Source organism: Camelus dromedarius, chromosome 25, assembly GCF_036321535.1.
Source record: "Camelus dromedarius isolate mCamDro1 chromosome 25, mCamDro1.pat, whole genome shotgun sequence".
NCBI classification, from domain to species: domain Eukaryota; kingdom Metazoa; phylum Chordata; class Mammalia; order Artiodactyla; family Camelidae; genus Camelus; species Camelus dromedarius.
Window position 1 is genome coordinate 16,856,561 of NC_087460.1, and position 18,924 is coordinate 16,875,484.

The 18,924-nt window shown below is 37.3% G+C and overlaps 1 protein-coding gene across 2 annotated transcripts in view; it reads right to left on the reverse strand.

The window, feature by feature from the left end:
• Positions 1-18,924, reverse strand: part of ITPR2 (inositol 1,4,5-trisphosphate receptor type 2) — a 419,018-nt gene that overhangs the window by 201,373 nt on the left and 198,721 nt on the right. For both annotated transcript variants that reach the window (XM_031443910.2, XM_064479133.1), the window contains exons 33-35: positions 13,421-13,549; positions 11,955-12,075; positions 3,930-4,120 (exon numbers count right to left, since the gene is read on the reverse strand). In XM_031443910.2, the coding sequence (XP_031299770.1) occupies positions 3,930-4,120; positions 11,955-12,075; positions 13,421-13,549 (441 nt within the window). The remainder of the gene's footprint in view (positions 1-3,929; positions 4,121-11,954; positions 12,076-13,420; positions 13,550-18,924) is intronic.

Here is an 18,924-nt window from a genome sequence, read left to right on the forward strand (position 1 = left end):
TGGCTCTCACGACAGCTTGAGAATGTGGAAATTCAAAACACAAGGCAGCTCTCATATGACCTTTGGAGACCAGTCTTAAGCTGAAAGTCAACAGACCAATGGTGTTAGGGCCCTTGACCTACCAAGCACTGAATTAAACACCTCATGAAGAGCCCCAAGTCTGGAATCGTTGCTATGTGAAAGGATTTTTTTTTAATTGCTTAAGCCACTTTTAGTTGAATATTGTATTAATTACAGCCGAAAGCATCTAACTGACATGTTTCTCAAATGGACTGCAAGCAGTGATAATTTACTGAACATTCTTCAACGATTAAAGCATCCCTGTTTTGTTTTTAAAATAACTAAGTTAGAAAACAAACCAAAAAAAATCTCTCATGAAGCAATACTTCATTCACCCGTAGCTGCGGCATATTGTGTTAAGCAGAAAACCGACTGCTAATTGCTTATTGCTACTCTCAACTATAGTAACACTCGTTTTTATGTTATTTTCTTCCTGGTTGTCTCTTGATTTCTTACAGTTAGATTTCAGGACTTGATTCTTGTTTAACTCTTTCCTCCCCTTTTAGCGAAAGTGATCATTTCTACTTCAATTACTGCAAATAAGCTTTCTGAGAAATCCCTCATGACAGCTGAAAAAGATCACCAGGGAGGAAATAACATAACTGGGACACTAGATATTATATAAATGCGGGGAGAGAATATGCTTACCAGACATGACCACATTTAATAAAATGTCACTGAAATGTACCTGTCTTTCAGGTTACCTTCCTCCTTCATTTCATTTACTGAACAAATTGTGCCCAGGCTTCTATGATGTGAATTCTGTCTTCATCTCCTATTTTGATCATGGACCAACTGTGTAATCTCTCTAACTCGTTATCTCTCCACATGAAAACTCAGAATAATGATCCCAGCAATTATACGGGTTTGCTGTGAGGATTAAAAGTAAATACACAAAACAGCCTCTACCGCATACTGACCACTTATTATTCCTTAATAAATGTTAGTCATTATCATTACTGAGTACCAGGAAGCTGCAATCATCACCCTGTGGTCAAATTCAGTGGTTACTTTTCTGTCCTCAGCTTACGCACCCCCCGCTAAGCATTTTACGCACTTAGCCCTACTCTGTCAAACACTTTCTACTCTTGCCTTCTGTAATACCACACTTTCCTTATTTTCCACCTATGTCCTGACCATTCTTTGCCAACTCCTGGTAGCTCCTGGTCCTTTCTCTTCTGTATCTACACTTTGACATGAGGGAATCCATCCATTTCCATGGTTCTAATATCATAAATGCTGAAAAATCCCACATTTGTATTTCCTGCAGATGCGTATGTCCAGCAGCCCATCTGACATATCCACATAGATACTGACATAGGCATCTGACACTTAACATTCTCCATACAGAACTCTCCCATCCTCCCCTATCTTAGCAAACAATCCAATCGTCTCATATCCAAGGCTCATCCTTGATTCCTCTTTCCATCACCCTACACTTACCCACTCATCCACCAAGGTCCACTGGCCCCACAACCAACTATATCCAAAATCCATCTACTTATCTTCATTGCTATTGCTAACCCCCTCAAGCCAAGCCATCAACTTTTGCTTGAATTAATGTAACAGCTACCTAACTCACTGTTTCCATGTCTGGACCCTGGAGTCTATTCACCACTCAAAGTCCACAGTGTTTTTTTTTTCTTTTAAAGGTAAATCAAGTCATGCCTATACTCTGTTGAAAACCTCCAATGATTTTCCATCACAGAATAAATCCAAATGCTTCTCCATGTGAGTCTCTAGATGATTTTGCTCCTTATTTCATAATACTCTCTTCCTTCACTCACTCGTGCCCCAGTGGGCTTCCTCAACCCCCCGACCTCATTCCTGCCTAAGCACCTTCGCATTTACTCTTCCCTCCCTATAAAACTGTCCTCACATCTTTGAATAGATGATTCCTCTTCATTATTCAGGTCTCATCTCAATGTATGCTCAGCAGAGAGGAGCTCCCTCACCACGGGATTACTCTCCTGGTCATTCTTCACCATGTTGTTACCCTGATTTATTTTACTCATAGCACTTTTAATTATCTAACACTATATCATTTATTTAATGGTTAGGATGCATGTTCCATGAGGGCATACAAAGCTCTATCTCCAGCACTTAGGGCAGTGGCTGATGTAGAGTTTTCACCAAACGTATCTTTATCCAGTGTTTGCCAACGTTTGCCAATGGCTGTGCTGAATGTAAGTGTGAAGCAGCCCGCCCTGTGCTGGCTGACACTCACATCTCTCTCTCCCCTGAAATGTCTAGTCCTCTGGCCCTCATAAACCTGACTCCCCTCCTTTCTGGCCTGGACTTTTTTTCTCCTTTTATCTGGCCATTCTGCCACTTCCAGCCTCAAGAAATGTTCTTTGTTTTCCCATCACTGTACCCTCACTTTTAGCAACACCACCCACTATCCTCACTCCACCGATCAGCTGCAAATACAGGCTTAACTTTCAATACATTCCGTAGCCTATAGGCCTGATCAGTGTATTTTCTATGACCAGAGCCAACAACCTTCTACTGGATTCTCTCCTTCCCTCTTACAATGAAGCATCTATAACACCACCCAGTCTCCCATCATCAGTGCCTCTTAGAGGCCCCCATGCCTTCTCTCTGCCTCCATCCCAGAGCCACCAGGGCCGTTGACCTTGCCTTCATTACCGTGTGCAGTACCTGCGTCCTCATTTCATTCCCACCACCACCTGGCTGAGATCTTTCGTAATTCCTTATTAATCCGCCTTCCACTAGTCTCTTCCTGATATTTCTATCCTGCAAACCAACAACTGCTTGCTCACTTATAATTATATTTCCCTCCAAAACTTTACTGGCTTATGGCCTTCACGTTTCATACTGAGTCTGCCTTGTCTTTTTAATAACACAGAGCACTCATCTATCAAATCTCTGAACCTTCACCAATTAATCTACATGTTACCTCTCACAATATTTATTCCGGTTAATGTCTTGACCATTCCCCAAGCCAAAAACCTTCCTCAAACCATATTCCAGTTCATTCCATGAAATCCTCCACTAATTATGTGGGTGGGGAGATGAATTATGTCCCCCTTAAAGCTCATATGATCGAGTCCTAACCCTGGTGCTTTAGAATGTGACTGTATTCGGAATCAGGGTCTTTAAAGAGGTGATTTAGGTAACATGAATCCACATAGGTGGGCTCTAGTCCAACGTGACCGGTGTTCCTATAAGAAGAGATCAAGACTCAGACATGTACGTGCACAGAGGAGAGACCACATGAGGACACGGTGACAAGCAGGCCGTGAGCAAGCCGTGGAGAGAGGCCTCAGAAGAAAACAAACCTGCCAACACCTTGATCTTGCATTTCTAGCCCCAGAACTGTGAGAAAATAAACTTCTGTTGGTTAAGCCACCCAGTCTGTGGTATTCTGTGATGGCAGTCCGAGCAGATTAACACAATGTCTCTCTTTACTCAGTGTCCCGGAAAGTCCAGGCCAAAAACAGGAGTGGGATGCTCTGCAAATAATTTGGGAGTAAAGGTGCTTACCCCATTCCCACCAAAGGAGCATAAAAGGATACGCAGAGATAAATTGAAGCAAGGCTGTGAATGTTCCTTACAAAAGTCTACATAGCGAATTATTTCACCAACTGTATTATAGTTGTTATTTTGATATTAAGACCCATTACCCTGCTACCAAAGCACATTCAATAACACATACTCACTAAAAATAACTTACAACTACTACATGCTATGCTTTTAAAAGGGGTGGTGTTGGTAGGAAATTATCAAGTAAAGCCTGGTCTCCAACTAGAATTTGATATTTTTAGATCATGTTTTATTTATATATACTATATATGTTAAAAGTTATAATTTAAAAGTATTAATGTCATTTCATGTTCTCACCGTACCTGTAACTTTTCAATAATATTTCTATAGTCCCAAGAAGGCCCTCCAAGAGCTTCCTTAAAGCGTGGTCCAGAGCGAGCTGAGAGTCTCCAACCCATGGCAGCCCGCTGCACCATATTTGAATGACTCTTCATAAAAAGAGTATTAACTTGGCCGTCCAAGTCCACTGGAATGGCAATCCCACGATTCTTTGCTGAAAAAAAAAAAGATTTTAAATATTTTCCTCCCAATTTGACTAAAGCTTCTTGCACATTATCGAAATACTTTTATAAAAATAGAACAAATGAAAAAAGACAAAAGTAAGATAAATAAGTTCTGGGATATCATGGTGACTCTAGTTAGCAATACTGTATTGGACATCTGAAAGTTACTAAGAGAGAAAGTTACTAGATCTTTAAAGTTCTCATCACAAGAAAAAAAAACTGTAACTACATAAGATGTTGGTCATTAACTAAACTTATTGTGGTTATCATTTCACAGTATACACAGAGATCAATGACTATGTTACATGTCAACGATAGCGCAATAAAACTGGAAGAAAAAACAAAAATATCAAATGTGTGAAGTCTGCCATTAAATTATTTTATGTGACTGTAAAAGCTTCTAACTTGAAAGTATTTCAATTCTTAAGACCAATTATTAAAGTGAGCTCATTAAACAGTCGAGAACTTACTTGATTTCTTGATGATTAATGTTTGAAATGCACTTTTATACAACACCAGTATGGAAACACACTGTGTGACAACCATGCAAATGTGTGCCTTCCTAGATGCAAAGGAAAATTTAAAAGCAGACAGAAAACACGTGATAAAATCCTGCCGCTCCATTTTATTAATATGATGTGTGTGTACGTGTTTGTGCACACACCCAAGCACAGATGCACAAAACTGCATGTGGTAAAACATCTGAGAGAAGAAATAAAAAATTGAAAAGTTTGAAAAAATCTGCATTAGAAGACAGTACACAGTACATGTCCTTCTTCCCAAGATCCACTGAAATTTCTGTTTTACCAGACTTGTATCACAACACAGAAAATGAGAACGCCTGCCATAAGGAAAACAGAAATGTAGAGGCATTTTTGCAAGCAGGATGAAGGCAGGATTCAATCTGTCCATCAAAGAAAGAAGAAACTGCTCTCCAAGAGATGAGCGTTAGAACAGGCTTCCCAGCCAAGCAACACAACGAGCGGCAGCAGGGGATGGTGGAGTCACCTGGCAACTCAGTAAAGAACAGCGTCCGAATAGCTGGGAAGGGAAGGCCCGCCTCCCTCGGACTGGCATAAACAGAGAGGCTGGCAGCCGAGGCTTTTACCCAGAGGATGAAGTTAGAGAAATGCAGAAATGTTCTCTCAAGAAAGAGGAATACCTGCCTGGGGAGGATGCCAAATGAAGGGGCTAGGATTTGACAGAGAAGCAGAAGAGAGCTTTAAGGAACTCCAAAGTGCTTCATCAAAGGAGCAGAAAAGCAGGGAGAGAAGAGGCAGTTCCAGCAAAAAGGGGAAAATACACAAAGGATTCCGACCCCTGAGGAAAGCCCTCCTTATTTTAACACTTGTTAGTATTCCTAGCTGGTCCCCTGCTTCACACACACACACACACACACAAACACATACACACTTCAAAAAAAACCTGTGTATCATTTATTCAGCCCCTCACGCAGAACTCAGGGTCAGCCCCGTCATTTACAGGGGCATGTTAGTAGAGAAACAGACCCTCAAAACTGCCGTGGAGACCCGGGCCAGTCATTACAGACCTTTAGGACACTCCACCAAGAATCACAGGAAAAAACCAAGAGCATTAAGAATAACTGGCCCCAGCGAGAACAGAGATGATCCAAGGAAGAGCCAAAAATATTTAAATAATTCTAATCATTGTCCTCAGAAAATGTGAGCATATACTGCATCCAAAAAATTAGAGAACCAGAAAAAAAAAAAAAAGAGAAAGAAATCCTGGAAATTAAAATTTGATTGTACAAATAAACATTTCAGAACGTGAAACATTTCATACTGCAAAAAAGAAAAGGACAGGAATAAAGACCAAGGTGGGACAGCCACGTGTAAATCAGTGAAGCTACTAGAACACTCCCTCACACCGTACACAAAAATAAATGCAAAATGGGCCAAAGACTTAAACATGAGACAAGACACGATAAACCTCCTAGAAGAAAACATGGGCAAAACATTTTCTGACATAAATTTTAGCAATGTGCTCCTAGGGCAGTTACCCAGGCAATGGAAATAAAAGCAAAACTAAACAAATGGGGCCTAATGAAACTATAAGGTTTTGCACAGTAAAGGAAACCATAAACAAAAGAAAACGGCAACCTTCGGAATGGGAGAAAATATTTGCAAGTCATACGACTGACAAACGCTTAATTTCCAAACTATATAAACAGCTCATACAACTTAATAACAAAAAAACCAAACAACCCAATCCAAAAGTGGGCAGAAGACCTAAACAAGCAATTCTCCAGTGAAGACATACGAATGGCCAATAGACATGAAAAAATGCTTGATACAGCTAATTATCAGAGAAATGTAAATCAAAACTACAACAAGGTACCACTCACACCAGTCAGAATGGCCATCATTCAAAAGTCCACAAACGATAAATGCCAGAGAGGGAGTGAAGAAAAGGGAACCTTCCTATGTTGTTGGTAGGAATGTAGTTTGGTACAGCCTTTATGGAAGATCCCTTAAAAAACTAAAAATAGACTTACCAACAATCCAACTCCAGGGCATATATCTGGAGGGAACTCTAATTCAAAAAGATACAAATTCAAAAAGATACATGTACTCCAATGTGCATAGCAACACTATTTACAATACCCAAGACCTGGAAGCAACCTAAATGTCCATCCACAGATGACTGGATAAAGAAGTTGTATATTTATACAATGGAATACTACTCAGCCATAAAAATAATAAAATAATGCCATTTGCAGCAACATGGATTGACCCAGAGATCATCATTCTAAGTGAAGTAAGCCAGAGAGAGAAAAAAAAAATACCATATGATATCATTTATATGTGGAATCTAAAAAAACAAAACACAAATAAACTAATTTACAAAACAGAAACAGACTCACAGACATAGAAAACAAACTTACAGTTACCAGGGGGAAAAGGGGGTGGGAAGGGATAAACTGGGAGTGACAACTGAGCACAAACCTGAAGAAGAGAGTAAAGCAAGATGCAAATGAAAGAAGATTCATTAGGTGTCAATGGTTTGAAGTTTTCTTCCAATGGGAAAACTTTCAGTATCATGGCTCTACAGTTTTGTCTCTAATGGATATACAGTGAAAAATATTTACACATCACAATATGGTAAGCTCTGAAAACTGATTTTTAAGCTTTATCAACCTAAGAGATCTCATTATATTTCAGAATAGAATACAAATGTCACAAATCATAACATCACAAACCAATGCTCTGTCGAGCAACCATTTAGAACATAGAGTGTGAAAGAAGACATAAAAATGGAAGTTCTACATTGATTTACTGATTTTTTTCATACTGTGGAAATGTAGACATTATTTAGAGCTGTCACTTTAGAGACAGAGATATAAAGATACTATTTAAAGCTATCATGATCATCACCAGAAGACTTTTTTTTTTTAATGAATGAAAATAAGAGGGAAGGAATAAAAAGAAATGAGAGTGAGAAAGAGAGAATCTGGCTTATTTCATATAATGAAAGGAAAGCTACAACAGTAGGCAGGACTATTTCTGCTGGTGAAAATTCTCTGAAGCTGTGAGATACTCAAAACCTTCTTTGCAAACAGATTATTTTAGCTACCAACACAAAAAGTTCCCAAGTTAAACAAGAGCTCACGCTGAAGTTTTAAGGAAACAATCACAGCTCTAAGGCAACCCTAAACAATCTATTGCACCACCGCTCATACTTCTCCAGCGAACGTTTTCCTAATAGTCATTAGAATGTTCCTTCTCCAAAGCATACAATGTCTCTGTTTCTGTCCATCACACACAGCAAAGCAACTCCTGTCTCATCGGAAGGACCAACAGCCTTGACAAGGCCAGGCTGCACATATTTTTTTATAAATACTTATTCCTGCGCCATGATTAAATCCTGGTGAGCCTTTCATCCTTTCTGGCTGCTTCATACATAAACTGGGTTTGCTCTACACGTTTGAAAGTCAAACAGAAGACAATGTTGCTCATATGTTATTTTCTAAGCGACCAAAATAACAAAAATTATAAAACTTTAAAGTTGCTCAAAACATGTTACAACCAAGTTTCCACTAACATTTAAACAAAGCAGAGGGAGGGAGGGAACTGGGATTTCCCTCCCCTGTAGGATCGAGGTTCCTTAGATACAACTAACCATCAAGTAAGCGTTTGTTGCTATGAACATGACTTACACGAAGACATACTCAATTTTTCTAATGACACTAGTGGAAATGTAATCCAATGGTAGCACCTTTGTCTTTCTCAGCAATACAGCCCCTCTCCTATTAGTGTGACCAGGAAAATCTCACCTGCCCTTCCATGGCCAGCAGCACCTTCAAACCAGGGGGGGAGACACCACTATTCCAAACTTTGCTAAAAGGGTTTCTTTTCGTACCCCAAATGGCCAACTTTAGTTGGCATTTTCTAGTCTCCTATCTTAGCACAAACTGCACAATATAAATTAACTAGGTAAAATAAACATGACTTTCTCATGCCCAAAGGTAATCTCCAGCCAAAGGCTAAAAAAAAAAATCACAATTTCTAGGTAATAAAAGAAAATTATGCAATTGGGGAAAGGAGAATTTGAGTTAAAATAGGTCAGCTGTGCAGATAATGATAAAACTTTTCAAAGCAATTGTAAAAATATTAATACCTTGAAAGACATGGCCTGAAATAGATTCTCTGCACTGTCAAAACATTACAAATATTAATTGGAAAGCAGAGTTGACGAGGCTAATTTAGTTTCCTGCACATTGTTTAAAAACTAAAGCAGAAAATTGTGACTAGAAAAAAATTAATTCATGATCTCACTTACAAGAATGTTAATAACTAGAATCATATTTCTCAAGTGCAACCAAAAAGATGATCCAAACTTGGCTTACTTTTATGAAGCTAGAAAAATTCTGATATAAATCTTATGTTGAAATGTGATCTAGGACATAGTCTCAGGATTGTTGGTTATTTTGCACCCCCACCCCCAGTAAGAAAAAAACGAATGAATTTATTAAGTCAGTCAATCTTCTGATATGAAGCATTAACTCCAACTTGCGTGCTTTAGTGGACACTTAAGGTTTAAAATATTTAAAAAATAAATGTTTCTATTTTACTCCTAAGTTAGAGGGCAACTAAGATACCACTTTATTAAGGATATTTTGTCAGAGAATAAGCATATGGAGTTCTTAAAAAACTAGTAAGAGACAGGATGCGTTGCTATGAACACATTTATCTTGTCTAAGGCTCTGCCCAGAGACAGCCAGTTCTGTAAAATGAGCTATTTTTTATTCACAGGTATTGCAATTCCTAGGCTGACCTACTAATTAGGCTCACAAATCCTGAAAACGCTCTAGATATGACAAGTCTTTGCAGTGATTTGAACAGGTAATCAAAATCTAATTCTAATTATTATTCGTTAAATATTGCAGATTATGTGAAATTTCTTAATTAGACAGAAATGCTGGTGGGATCTGCCAGACCAGATCTCTGAGAACACACATACCGCAGTGATATGTGCTGTGGAAAAGAATGCTTAGATACATAAACTGACAGGTAGGGGGAAAAGGCAACCGCAAGTGTGAGCATTAATTATAACACTTGGTTTACTGTCAAGCCCTCCTGTACAGGCCCCCAGGAACAAGAAAAGTCGGTGTACAAGCCAGGTATGATGGAGTGGGTGGAGAGTGGTACCTTTTCCGTATCATGTCCAAACATCCAGGATAAATCTGTACTGAAACACCAGTGTTCTTAAATGTGAAGAAAAGTAAATACACAAAATGTATCTTTTCTCTCCTGTTTGGTACTCAAACTATACTTAATGAATTCCTAAACTGAATAAAGAATATAATTTCATAACAAGTGTTGGCGAGAATGCGGAGCAAAGGGAACCCTTGGGCACTGTTGGTGGGAATGTAAATTGGTGCAGCCACTATGGAAAACAGTATGGAGGGTCTTCAAAAAATGAAAAACAGTTACCATATGATCCAGCAACCCCACTTCTAGGTATTTATTCAATGAAAATAAAAACACTAACCCCAAAAGATATATGCACCCCTATGTTCACTGCAGCATTATTTACAATAGCCAAGAGATGGAAAATGTCCATCAATGGATGAATGGATAAAGAAGATATACACACATGCACACACACACACAATGGAATACTACTCTGACATAAAAAAGAAGTACATCTTGCCATTTGGGACAGCATGGATGGACCTTGAAGGTTATGATGCTAAGTGAAATAAGTCAGATGGAGTCAGACAAATCCCGCATGATTTCACTTTTACGTGGAAGCTAAAAAACAATATAAATGAACAAACAAAACGAAAGATACTCATAGATACAGAGAACAGACTGGTGGTTGAAAAAACACTAAAAGTATTTTAAATTGTCATTAATTAGTTAAGCCATCTATTCACTTACAAAATATTTACTTAGCATATACTATAACCCTGGCCAAGTTACTTAATCTGGATAATTCTGTTTCCTCAATGGTAAAATGTAAATAAGAACCTGTCTAAGGTAACTGACTGCACTTCAATGAAATAAAAAAAAAATTTTTTTAAGAAACTGTCTAGGGATTAAATGAGAAAAATACATGTAAATTGCTTAGCATTGCAAATGGTACTTGCTGGTAAAAGTCAGCAGTGACAATGACCATGACAATGAAACACACTATAAGCTGCCCCTCTGTTTGTTTTTTGAAGTCCATCCCAGTCTGAATTTCTTTTCTCCTCCTTTCTGCCATCTAAGGACAGCCCTATTTAACTTTATAAAAAATTAAAAAGGAGGACTCAGTGAGAAATTCTTTCTAGAATGTTCCAACCTTCCCTTAGTTATCATCCCCTTTCATTCCGTTTCACTGGTAATTTCTGAAGCCTTCAATGTATAACAGACCCTCAGTAAACACTGATGGATTTTAAACAAAATTAGAAAACTAAAAACCCCTCAAAAAGTCCCCTTGCCACATGAAGAGGTGAGTAAATCAGGCCACTTAACAGACAATTCCATAATGAAATCTGAGGTAACAGTTAAACTAAACTCATTCCTGTAAAATCTTACTGAGCCATGTTAAAGCACCATCTGCCACATTAAGTTCAGAAATATAACAATTTAAAAATAAATAAACACATTTAAAAATCCTTAAAAAGAAGAACTATAACAATTATATTCCCGTCCCAAAAAGGTTGCAATGCTCAGAACCATTTGCTGATCATGGCTCTTCAGCTTTATAGAGACCATACTTGCTTTTTTTTTTTTTTTTTTGCTGCTGATTGCACAAAATAGCATGTGAGAAATTTTAATAGGAAGATAAACAAACAAATGAGTTCACATTTACACTCTCACACTCACACATCGTGCCTCATTATAAAGGCTCTAAAGTAGCTTGCAAGAATATAAACCATATGATCAAACAGGAGACAAAATTTTATATTACAGTGTAGGAAAATACAGACATAATAAAGGGATATGTCTGGTAGAAACCCAAGAGTTATATAAGGCAACATAAGTTCACTATACTGTACAAGTTCAATAGGCAAAAAGATAACTATTAAAATTGGGGAGAGTTTCCCGTCCACCAAAATAAATCAGAAACACGATTTTTTATAAATATCACTTCTTTGATCCCCTTCCCTTGAATTATATTAATTCTTCAAGCTAAATCAAAATTTCCCGGACCAGTGGGTCTAAATTTTTTTCTTTTGTTCATATGGAGGCACATCACAGAAAAGACAACCTGCGTTGTTTTTAAGTTGGCAACTGGAACGCTTCTTGGATTGCCTATTAACCAGAAGCCTGGTATCTTTTACAAAAATAAGTAAAACCCAATACTCTGACTCACCCACTTCAGCCAAACTTCTGATGCAGGACTCCACCGAGGCTTTCTGTGACGGATTTGGCCAGGTGCAATTGTAAATTCTGAAGGCAGATTGAAGCAGCTGAATAAAAACTGGCTGATGTGTCTGAAAACAGAAAGAAAGGAGGCAAACTGGTCGCTAAACCATGAACGTTCATGCAGGATCTACGCGTTATCAAAAAAGCCCATCAAAATATAACACAATCTTGTCTCTTTGATTTTCTGCACTAGGGGGAGGGTATAGCTCAAGTGGCAGAGCGCATGCTTAACATGCATGAGATCCTGGGTTCAATCCTCAGTACCTCCTCTAAAAATGAATCTAATTAATTATCTCCCCCCCCAATTTTTTTAAAAAATACGAATTTCTTGAGTTTCCATGTTACTTAATGAACATATCAGTCAATCAATATTTATTATGTGCCCACCTCATAACAGGCACCATGCCAGACACCACAGAAAATCCATTATTTTAACTATATTCTTAAACAGAAAAATATGGCATTTCTTGAAGCCAATGACATGAATTTAACTATATTTTTTATAATCTCTGGTTTATTTCCAAGTATATAAATAGACCAGGTGTTTTGGGTTTGTTTCATCAATTGTACATTTTGGTTTCATACGACAGGCAAGTAGAGGAGACAACCATTTTGACCTACAAAAACAATTTTACATGGTTCTAGCTAATAGTTCAAAAGTGTTCCCTAAAGAAAGTGTAATTGAAATAACACACAGTCACTGTAGAATATCTGGCAATCACAGAAATGAAGATCACCAGTAATCCTAACACGTGGAGATAATCAGTGTCAAACTTTTTAGAATGATGACTTCTTGTGTCTTTCTGTGTATGTACGTACATACATTCTTTACACCCACAAATCTGGATGATACTATGATGCAACTCTGTGGCCTGTTTCACTTTCTAATACTTCATGATCATTCTCCTTTGTCATCCATCTTTTTCTTCTAAAACATGATGTTGAATCGCTACATAATAAACCATCACCAGACATACCATAATTTATTTAGCTATTGCCCCATTCATAGACATTAAAGGTTGATGTCAATTTTTAAGCATTATAAATACTCGAGTGGAAATCTTAGTATATACATCCCTGTTAATTCTTTCAAGATTTACTCATGTGGAATTACTGAGTCAAAATGCTATTTAAAGAATCATTTATTTCACCACTTGGCAGTGAATAGACAGATAAGAAAGTGCCTTCTATGCTTAGAGGGAGAGCAAGAATAATTCAATTTGAAGATGGAGCCTCTTTATTTAAAATAAAGTTTGGGAAACTCAGAACAGGGCATAATAGAAAATAATATGAGACAAGAGAGATCTTCAGAAGTGTAGGACGTGACTCCTGACCAGATTAACGTTTTTTCCACTCATATAAGGTAAATAAATTCTGTGTGACAGTGTTTTCATATATGCTTGTTTAAGTTACCTGGAGGCTGGTGCTGTTGTCTGAAAAGGGAGAATTGAAGAAGCCGCTCACAATGTTCATGATTGACTCAGTGACACACTTCTCCAAGAACGTGTCTGCGTGTTTCCTGTCTGTGGTTGTGTTGCAAACCTGGAGAGAAAAACAAAACAACTCAATATGTTCTATCACATCTTTGAATGATAACTCAGTACTGGACGGAACCTCTAAAAATTGCTGAAATGGTTGTTTATAACATTTCTTCGGCTTTTAAAAGTTGCTTTGAATAAAAACATTTCTGACTAAAATCCATTAAAAGTGTAGCATGCTGTAGTAGCTCCTCCTTTAAGTTTGGTTGTCATTTCATCCTCAGGCCAGGATTCTTTCAGACCCCAGCCCCTTCTTCCTGATCTGCTTCTCCCTACTTCTGTACACACCTTCTCCCTCCATCCCCAAGCCTGGCTTTGCTGGAAAAGACTTTTCCACTCAAAGCGAGGAAATTAAAGAGGAAACTGTCATTGTAAGTATAAGAAAGCGGTGAATGTGATTAATGGTGGTCTCTATCTCTACACATGTTCGCTTATAATACCTGGCCCAGATTGGAGGATGCACATACAGGGAACACTTGTAAAGGAAAGCAGGTAAAAGAAGATCAAACCCTTGCCAACAATTTTGACTTGTTCATCCACAGATGATCCACGGAGGTGTGTGTGTTTTGTGCGTTCTTCTGTGAGTCAGCTAAGCAAGAAGAGAGGACACTAGAGCAAAGGACACGTCAGCAAAGAACATGGGCTCTGACCCTTCTGGGAGGTTACTCCACCAGGCAGAAATTGGTCATTCCGCTAAACAAACCGTAAATTTCCAAGCATGTCAGGGTAGACAAATTGCAAACGTGAAGAGCCACAATTGAAACCAAATGAAAAAAAAAAAGTTGGGTGGAGAAACATGGAAATAAAAAGAAGTGACTGGGGGTGAACACAGGGTGTGAGCAAACACTCTAGAACTGAGCAGAGTAAGAATGTTTCAATATTCACAAAATTACAATGGGTAAGTGTGGTGACCAGATGTTCCAGATGTTCTTAGACAATCCAAAGTTTTTACATAATTTTTTATTCTTTTCAATAAGGTGATTAATCAAAAGATTAAGTAAAGGTAATGTGATTTGATATTGTTTTAAAATCCTGTGCACACACACCAAAAAAAAAAAAAAAAAAAAAACCACACAGAAGAGAAAAACTCCCTTCTGCAACCATGTGTCCCAATGTTTTGGTTTGGAAAATAAGAGTGCCAAATGGAAAGAGAAGAGAGAGCACAGGGTTTGTTTTGCTTCTAAGTCACTTCCCATTGGGGTAGCTCACTTCTTCCCCATCTATTGACAGGGTTGTTATCACAACTAAAAGGTTTTCACTGTGTCTAATCTCATAGTTATATTGTAGGGAGCAGTGCAACTAAAGGATAAATTATGTCAAATTATGTCATCTTTTAGTTATTGCTCCTACATATAACATACTGCCTGGAAAATTTAAATGTTCAGTAAATGTTTGTAAAATGAATGAATCAATTAATTAATTTTTAAATGGGAGAATATGCAAGAATATCTTTTTATCTAAGGTGCACTTAGGGTTAGGCTCTATTTGTAGAAACTCTAACATAGGATTAAAATTTAATGTGGTCCCAGAACTAATTTAAAATCAATTTTCCTGTGATGGATATTACGTAGGATATATTATTTCATTTAGTATCTTTCCAGCACTGGCTTTTATGAATTTTTTTTTTGAAATGTACAATAAAATCATATTAAAGTTGAGTAGGTAGTTGACCAATTCCACCATAACCAGTCCAAAGAACCTTCTTCACCCAGTGACATATCACATAGTTGGGTGGGGCTCTCTGGAGCTATTATAGAATCACACTGCCTTACCTACAACTGGATATTTGCTTTAAAAAAAAAAAACAGATTTGCTTTAGTCAGTAGATTAATAAAGGTAATATATTTCTAGATGAGACTTTCCCAAAAATCCTGGTAGAGGAAATTCTGGGTTTACAAAACTGTGTGGAACCTATTTTCCAACTCATTTAAACAAGAAATTCAAGTAACTGTTCAAGACATTTTTTCTGTCCCAGTTGAATGATAACTTTTTCGCTTCTAGAGCCTTGCATCTTACACTGTGATTTCAGGATGGGCAAGAGATGTAGGGAGCCACTTTTCTTATTAAACCCCTTAAGAAATTTTCAGAAAAAAAAAAGAACCTAATTAATAGTAATATTTCTTCAACCTGTTATTTATTTATTTTTACTGGCTCTTTCCAATAAAGATTAGAAATGGGTCAAATAAAAGGACATCATGTTAAGTTACTTTTTTACATGTAATACATATATTTTTAAAGTTTCTATCTGTTTACAGATATTATTCATGTACCATTATTTCCTATCAAACTTTCTCATGTACCATCATTATCTAAACATTTATTTCAAAGGCTCCATTCACTCCCTCACTCTAATGCACCACCATGCTTTAATCTGTTTTTGGAATGAGGTGAGGTACACGTAACCACAAAATACAAGTCATTTTCTTATTTTCTTAGTTGTGTCCTTCTTGCTACTCTCTTAGGTGAGTCCCCCTTTTAATTGATCTTGTACAGAATTGGGCAAAATTATTCTTTTTACTTTCAGATTTTGGGGGTGTATTTCACCAAAAGAGGAATCATCAGATGAGAGCTCACAGACAGCTTTACACTACATGCTGAGCTGAGCCTCTAAAATAATAAATTTACATTATCAACAACCTGTCTGCGGATACACAGGATGGGCCCTCATTTCCACCAATTAGCTCTTGCTTTTGGGCTCTGCTCGGGTTCAGCTGATACAATGCACTGGTGGAAGATTCCAGAGTGGAAGAGAAAGAAGTCAGGTCTACCTCTGCCTCCATCCCCATCTCCATCTCCTCGCTCAGGCTTTAGCAGCATCCATGCCTGTGGAAGCAGCTGCTGCTGGAGCCCTTCTGCAATGTCTCCAAGTGCTCTCTGGGCTCCCGTAACACTGGTACCACCCTGGCCCCTTCAGGCTTGGGGTGGAAACAGCTTTGCACTGTTCCCAGTTCCTGGATGCTCCCCTGTCCCTCCTGGTTCCTTTTACCCTGCTCACACCTCTTGGAGCATGCCATCTGTTTGCTGCTGGAATTGCATGTTATCTCTGCAAATGATAATTAGTTTTGCCAGTTTAATGATACCTAAAAGCTATTTTATTTGGCATTTCTGACATTGCTAACAAGGCAGGGCATTTTTCACATAATCATTTCACGCCTGTATTTTGTCATGTAGGGATGATTCAAACCCTTTAAACCACTTTCAAATGAAACCTGGATGGTGACTGCCTATTACATGTCAGTTTAACATATTTTACGTAATAAACTCTTCAGCTGTCATTTCACATGTATTTTCACAGTCTCACTCTATTTAGAACATTCATTTCATTACATTTCATCATATAAAATAATTTTAGCATTCAGGCACTATCTTTTATTTAAATCATTTCCCTTTATTTAATAAAAAGAAGAAAAAAGCATCCTTTTCACAAAAGAAAAGGATGTTCTGTATATTTCTGTTCTAGGTTTTTATTCGAGCTCTCACATCTCTATACACACCTTGACTCCTATTTCACTTTTTAAGCAATCTGAGTTTTCTGCTATAGATGACCTGATTCATGCATTCTGATTAATTTTTTCCCATACTGATGTCCAACTGTCCTCCAAACATTTACTGAATAGTAATTTCTTGCCTCACTCTCAGGTTACTTGAGATCTATCTTGCAGTGTATCACTGATCACTGTTTAAATCTCTCTCCAAATCTCTGGTATACTCCATGTATCATTGTTTTTAAATATCTTAACTCAATCCTGTAAGAATGAAATGATTCTCAACTTGTCATGTGTTTTACAACTGGAAAAACGAGTCTACCTTCATTGTTCTATCCAAGAAAAACAAAATTCACCTTTTGAAATAGCTGTCCTCTTCTACTTCCAGATGAATTTTACTGTGTTTATTTGTCAGATTTCACAGACTACCACTCAGGGACATAAATAAATTAAAACGAACTGTTAGACACTATTAGTTAGAACAGTGAACCACACAAAGTCCTTACTCTATTAAAGCCCTCATTCTGATTAGAATTAGACAGACATGCAATAGATTATCAAACACATAATACAAGTGGCAAAAAATAGAGCAAATAATAGACGCTGGAGATGCAATGGTGCAGGAGGACCCACACCTATGGGCAAGGATGACTTTTATTTAAACTGCTTGGAGAACTCCTCTGTATACAGCAACGTGTTAACCAAGAATTGAAGGAAGTTGGGAAGCAGCCATGGAGGTTTCTGGGAGAAGAGCAAGTAAAACTCTGCCTCCACCATTAGAATGTAAATCCCCAGACACCAGGATTGAGTCCATCTTGCTACTCACTGCACATGCAGATCTCAGCACCTAGTAGGTATTTTAAATTGTTGGATGGACCAATAAATAGTAAGTGTAGTTCCTGGATATAATTATGTCTGACATTTCTCCCCTTGTAAATGCTGTCCCTTCTCTCTTCGTCTCTAAAAGTGACTATTATTCTTCCAAAGATGGCAGATTGGGGCAAATAAATTAACATATGTTGGAGCATCACTGTCCAGTAGGACTTTCTGCAGTGACGGAGATCTGTATCTGTCATGTCTGAGAAAGTAACCACTAGACATGTGACTATTCAGCACTTGAAATGGATTTTTTATTTTATTTCATCTAATTAAAATTAAAATTTTATTTTATCTAATTAAAATTAAAATTCAAATCTGGCAAGTTGCTACTCTACCAGACAGAACGGCTCTCGCCAGTAACATACTTTTTGATCATACAGACCAAGGAATACAAATCTTAAAAAACATTTTCCACTCCTCATAGACAGTAAAAATGTTCTTCTATCTGAAATGACATCTTATATTTATTTTAATTTGCATTCTTTTATTAATGAGGCCAAAATTTCTCCAAACATTTGCTTTTTGTATCCCCTTTTTATGTGCATCATCTCTTCATACACTAAATTGGCTTTCTTAGAATTTTTAATTCCTTTTTACAAAGATAATATATATTGATGTTAAGAAAAAATATTAATTGTAGGAACCCTGTGACAAAACAGAAAAATACAAAATAGAAAACAAAAATTACCCATAATCCTAAAATCCAGACAAAACCATCATTAACACTTTGGAATCTTTTCTTCTAATCTTTTTGCTCAGCCATATATAATTTCCATAATTGAAATAATTTTGGATAATCAGTTTTGTGTTCTCTTTTTTTTTTAACTTCATCACCCAATCATTAGCACGTCTCACATCATTAAAAAATCTTCAAAAAATAATCACAGTGACACTGTAATTTCAGTCTTATTGATAAATCAGTTTACTGAATCATTTCTGTTACTAAATATGTAAACTATTTCCTACTGTATTTAATTATAAAAGTATGCTGAACTTCCTTGATCATAAAGCCTTG